The 3,298-nt window shown below is 40.8% G+C and overlaps 1 protein-coding gene across 1 annotated transcript in view; it reads right to left on the bottom strand.

Moving 5' to 3' along the window:
- Positions 1-140: 140 nt before the first annotated feature.
- PDGFRA (platelet-derived growth factor receptor, alpha polypeptide) overlaps positions 141-3,298 on the bottom strand; it is a gene marked incomplete at its 3' end in the record, with an annotated part of 20,556 nt that continues 17,398 nt past the window's right edge. The window contains exons 15-18 of the mRNA XM_010290103.1: positions 2,762-2,928; positions 1,564-1,679; positions 866-988; positions 141-252 (exon numbers count right to left, since the gene is read on the bottom strand). Coding sequence (XP_010288405.1) covers positions 141-252; positions 866-988; positions 1,564-1,679; positions 2,762-2,928 — 518 coding nt within the window. The remainder of the gene's footprint in view (positions 253-865; positions 989-1,563; positions 1,680-2,761; positions 2,929-3,298) is intronic.

Raw genomic sequence — 3,298 nt, 5'->3', positions numbered from 1 at the left:
GCTGGCTGGGCCTGATCTCTTGGTTGTCCTTTCACACATATATTTTTACTGTAGAATTTTAAATACTTTATATAGAACAGCTTGAACTGAAAAAGCTTAATCACTACACATAAGAAAGTGTACCGTAAGAAAGTACATACCAAGAGAAAATATTTCCCACAGCAGAATGCCATAAGACCACACATCACTTAATGTTGTGTACAGATTGTCAAAAATGCTTTCAGGTGCCATCCATTTTACTGGGAGGAAAGTCTGTAGCAAAAAGAAAGAAACCCCAAACCACACAGCTTAGTCATTAAAGAAATGCTTCCCATTACAATTGTTGTTTGATAGCCAGGATTAACATCTTTCTGATAGGAAAAGTTGTGTTAACCTGGCTAGTGTCTATTTTTAATTCCATATAATGCAGAGGTACCAGGACTATAAGCAATGCTACTATTTGCTCCCCACAAAAATTAATTAAGCCGTAACTGTATTAATTTTATCACTAGCAAATGAGCAGGCTGATTGAAGGTATGATAACAAAGCTGGCGCTGCTGATCTAGATCTGATATGTCATTGATTGATGTGTCACTACTCTCCATATCATAGTGACAGTTCCCTAATAATTTATCTAGTCACAAAACTTGCCAGTTAATATGAAAGCCTGTGAAGTATTAAGTGTGGCCAAGTACTTTTTGGCTTTAAAGCAGAACTAGGAAAGTTACAGGAATTAACATGCTGAAGAAACATTGTCCTCAGGAGCATTCATCCCAATGGTCAATTAGTGTAACCGACACTAAATGGCAAGAACATTAAACAGCATTTAAAACTGACACTTCTCATTTCAGTTAAAGCAGAGCTCAGGAGATTAAGAAGTACGTACGCTGCCCTTGGAGACATAGTTGGAATCATGCATGATGTCTCTAGCCAGCCCAAAGTCACAGATCTTCACGATTTTTCCTTGAGCCAGGAGGACATTACGAGCTGCCAAGTCACGGTGCACACACTGTATGGAGAGAAATTAAGTTAAGTTGTTCACAGACATGCTAATTCCACGAGGGCCATTTCCCTTGCAAAGATCCCTGAAAAAGATCTGTTGACTTTCTGGGCACAGTCTCAACACGATCTTCTACTGAACAGGCACCTGTATTGCCCCACTAACAGGGGCAGGTAGGCACCAGTCCTTAGAACCAGCGAGGGCTCATACGGATGCATTGTGGTGAGGTGGAGACAAAAGTGGTGCCACCCTTTCCCCTTCTACTGGTCATGTGCCTATGCTTCTGGCCATGCTGGTCTGGGGCTGTATGGACCCTCCACCCAGACCCTGCCTAGGTCCACCACCACCTCTGGCACCCTGACTCCATGAATGTTGTGGGCTGCAACAGGAGAAGAGGACTGACTGCTGCTTTGATTTTTCCAACCACAGTGAGCTCAGTTGCCAGTTAAGTGAGAAAGTTGTCTACAACCCCAAAAAGAATATTATATTGGGCTCTGTTTTCAGAATCTAAATTGAAACCCATAGTTGGAGATGAAGACGTTTTTACACTTTCTTCTATTTTACTTATTTTTTTATTTACTTACGTTTTTAGAAGCCAAGAATTCCATTCCCCGTGCAACCTGGTAGGTGAAGCTCAGCAAATCCAGCAGGCTGAGGCCCTCTGAACTGTCATCTGAAAGAAGGTTTTTGACTTCTGATTCTGTTGACAAAGAGAGGAGAACCTGCTTGTGCTGTGGAGTGTGAAAGCAGCACCCATTTCCCCGTACCTACCACACTTCTGAGCTGATTATTTTAACAGAGTACCATGACCAAACCAGTCTTTTCATAATAACTAACCACTTTTCATGTCTGCATCCATCACTGACACATACTGCATTCTTAAAAATATCCAGTATTAAATACAAGTTTTTGTTTTTCTCCTGTCTGTATTTCTTTCCCAGAGAATTGCAGGAAGAGGTGAAGTTAAAGAGGCTCATTGAAGTGTTTTACAGGTTGTTTACAATACTCAGCATGTGGTACAAAAACATTTATTTAAAGGTGGTGCCTTCATTAGGTTTTTGTGCATGCGTGTACATTTTTATCCGTTTACTTTTGCTGAATGCTAATTAAATAATTAACATTTAATTAATTTATGTATTTTTTATAATTAATTAACTTATTAATAATATTTTTGCTGACTTGCTAGTCCCCCAGCAAGTATGCACAGGGACTAATCCAATACCAGCAAAAAGGGTCAAGATTTCTATGGCAACAGTTCTTATTTTTTTATGAAAGATGTCAGCAAAAAACAGTCAAAATCCAGTGATTCATTTACCCCAACTATCCTAGAGCACAATGTGAGTACATTAGTCTGCCATGTAAATCTGGGGCTGGATATGGTTCAGCTTCTGAGGCCTAGAGGCAGAAGCGATGGCGCCTATTTTTAAAGCAAAACGTATTTGGTGCCTGAGAACGGGGCCGGGGAATGGGATGCGTTCATCATCTTCCTTACGTAATCCAGGAAAGTATTCGGGAGTGTTCTGCATTTGCGAAGCGTCAGTTAACGTGAAAGGGAAGCGGGAACAGAGCAACGTAAATTACTATTATGAGTGTTCGCTGCTACTGCTCAGAGTCTCGCAAGCCGGAAGGCGGGTGTCATGGCTGCCCCCGGAGGTGCCTACAGCCCGCCCGCAGAGCACAGCTGAGTAGTTCACCTCCATACAGAGGGCAAAAATAAGACATGCATTTATGCAAGAGTTACTTGTATTAATGATGTATCCAGAAGGGACAATTCTATGTTACCTGACATAGATTTCTTCTTATATGAAGCAGGCCGATCATACACAGATCTCTGAATATCAGAGTATTTAGATCCCTCCTTCCTTTCCAGCATTGGCACGTACTGAGTGGTATCCGCTTGTTTCATGTCCATGTATTCTCCAGTGTTTTCAAATGATAATATCACATAACTGAAATTGGAAGAAAACACAGGTGTATCAGCTGGTGTTGCCCAGGTGATTTCCCTGCCACAGCATCCTGTAGACCTAATAGTTCTCTGACAATGGTGTACAATGGTATTGCTGTGAAATATAAGAGCTGGCTTCCTGGTAGGGAATACATAAAGATCAGGTATTATAACATAACCATGTATTACCGCATATGAGTACATGTTACCATCTATCACTGTAATCAAACACAAATGCTTCAGACTTTTCCTTTTGTCAATAGCCAGGTATGCAAACATATATTGTTTAAATTCCAAAAATCCCACTCAGTTCAAGTATTACTACCTAGGGCTTTTAGTTCAAGGCATTCCTTGAAGACACAATTTATTCACTC

The sequence above is a fragment of the Phaethon lepturus genome, unplaced genomic scaffold (assembly GCF_000687285.1).
Source record: "Phaethon lepturus isolate BGI_N335 unplaced genomic scaffold, ASM68728v1 scaffold22056, whole genome shotgun sequence".
NCBI classification, from domain to species: domain Eukaryota; kingdom Metazoa; phylum Chordata; class Aves; order Phaethontiformes; family Phaethontidae; genus Phaethon; species Phaethon lepturus.
The sequence above is the reverse complement of the archived record's forward strand: the minus strand, read 5'-3'. Positions and strand labels throughout refer to the sequence as shown.